This window comes from Monopterus albus, unplaced genomic scaffold (assembly GCF_001952655.1).
Source record: "Monopterus albus unplaced genomic scaffold, M_albus_1.0 scaffold54.1, whole genome shotgun sequence".
Lineage (NCBI taxonomy): Eukaryota > Metazoa > Chordata > Actinopteri > Synbranchiformes > Synbranchidae > Monopterus > Monopterus albus.
Window position 1 is genome coordinate 1775504 of NW_018127934.1, and position 2016 is coordinate 1777519.

Below are 2016 nucleotides of genomic sequence, written 5' to 3' on the forward strand. Positions count from 1 at the left end.
TTACCGTAGTTAGTAGTTTTTGATCCTTCTGAAGAGTCATCATGTAACATGTTTAGTAATAGTACTTACAGTTCAAGAAAAATCAGCCATCCACATTTAGACAGAAAAAGAGAATCCCTTTCATCAAAATAAAATCCAGTGTTAGAACATCTCATCACTCCCAATTCGAGATTAATTCATATAAAGAGAAATCTAACAATGCGAAAGGTATCAATGATATGTGTAAACAGGAACAAAATAGTTTTGTATTTTCAAGCAAGATCTGTATTTTCCAGTCTACTTTACTTATTAATATGGATCATATGTGATTTGTATGGTCACGGCTTAATAGAACAACTTTGTTTTGGAATCAGAATTATAAATATGAGCAAGTTCTTTACTTCTCTTGTAAATCTCCTTTTTGTCACATTGTAAAACTTCATGTCACCTCCAATTGCAAATAATTTTCAGCTGTTTTGGTTGTAGCATTATGCACAATAATCATTTATTCTACAGATAAGTGAGGAAAGACAAAGTGAATTGGTATCTTCCAGCTTCTGACTGACTGAACACACTTGATCCAGGTACTCAGCAGTGGGTAGGGCAGGGATAGTTGGAAAACAAGCAGGGCAGTAGCTTTTCTGGATGGGACTTGCTCACCCCTGGCCTAGGTAAAATATACTGATATCATATGCACTTTATGGTTGATCTGCATGTTCATTTGCCTCCTTTCTAGTGTGTGATAGCTCCATCCCAGGGAAGGATCCAGGCAGGCATACCCTGCAGCCCATGAACATGAGGAATGCCTTGTGGAAGGAGCGATTGAAGAAACCATATAAAAAGGGATTTAGAGATGAGTTCATATATCCTAACCACAAAAATATATCCCAGACAATCCCCTCTGTGCTATATTCAATGAAGGGGTCCACAATGTTCACTGTAAAGAATGGCATCCAAAAGATAAGGAAAACTCCCATGATGATACCCAAAGTTTTTGCTGCCTTTTTCTCCCTCTTTATAGTGTTTCGGTGTCTTTGTTTTTTGCTTGAGTCCTTTCCCACTCCTGCAGCCATCTGGCTTTCTATGGCACTGATCTGCCTGGCCTGCCGTTTGGCAGCTTTGAAGATCTTCCAGTAGGCCACTAGCATGATAGCCATTGGCAAGTAAAAGGCTACCAAGGAGGCCATGACAGCATAAATGCGATTGACCAAGAACACACATATATCTTTAGAAAACAAGATGTCCACATCAGCAATATGGAGTTCTAGCATTATGGGACCAAAGGAAATGAGCATGGGCACAGCCCAACATACAATAATTAGGAGAGCTACCCGACCGTGGGACATCTTTAAAGAGTAAACTAATGGGTTGCAGACAGCATAGTAGCGGTCAAAGGCAATGCAGCTAAGATGTAATATGGAGGCAGTGCAGAGCATAACATCTAGGCTAGAGTGAAGCTGGCAAAAAAGGGTGCCAAAGTGCCAGCATCCCTCCACAGTCCGAACCATACTATAAGGCATCACTACCAGGCCAACAAGGCAGTCAGCCACTGCCAGGGACATGACGAAGGAGTTTGTCGGTGACTGCAACTGCTTGAAGTAGGCAATGGATAACACAACCAGGAAGTTGCCCACCACTGTGCACACAATGCCAAGAGAGAGGAAGGTGTACAGGAAGATGCGAGAAGCCTGGTTTCTCAGTGTGGTACAAGACTGAAGTTCAGTCTGAAGAGATATGTTAGCATCTCCAAGAAGTCCCAAGTTGCTGTTATTCATGGTCTAATCAAACCTGTCGACAACAAAGATACAATTCAAGTAATGATTGTTATACGTTTGCAGTAAGTGGGGCATTTCACTTACAGTCTTTTATGGTTTATAACAATGACAAATGGACAAACCATCCAAAACCTTTCTTCTTGATTTTGACACTGGTTTTCTAAACAAGGACAAAAAAAAATCAGAAGTTTCACATATTACACTAAGTAGCTTGAGGAGGCATGGGAATTCTCCAAATGAGTCAGTTGCCAACACATCTGTT

At 40.7% G+C, this 2016-nt stretch overlaps 1 protein-coding gene across 1 annotated transcript; it reads right to left on the reverse strand.

Moving 5' to 3' along the window:
• Nucleotides 1-677: 677 nt before the first annotated feature.
• LOC109961321 (5-hydroxytryptamine receptor 4) lies at nucleotides 678-1754 on the reverse strand. Its single transcript, XM_020602028.1, has one exon. The coding sequence runs from the start codon at nucleotides 1752-1754 to the stop codon at nucleotides 678-680; it is 1077 nt and encodes a 358-aa protein (XP_020457684.1).
• Nucleotides 1755-2016: the final 262 nt, after the last annotated feature.

Excerpts from the sequence above, each read along its gene's own strand:
- LOC109961321 (XM_020602028.1), bottom strand. The coding sequence starts at position 1,754 with ATGAATAACAGCAACTTGGGACTTCTTGGAGATGCTAACATATCTCTT.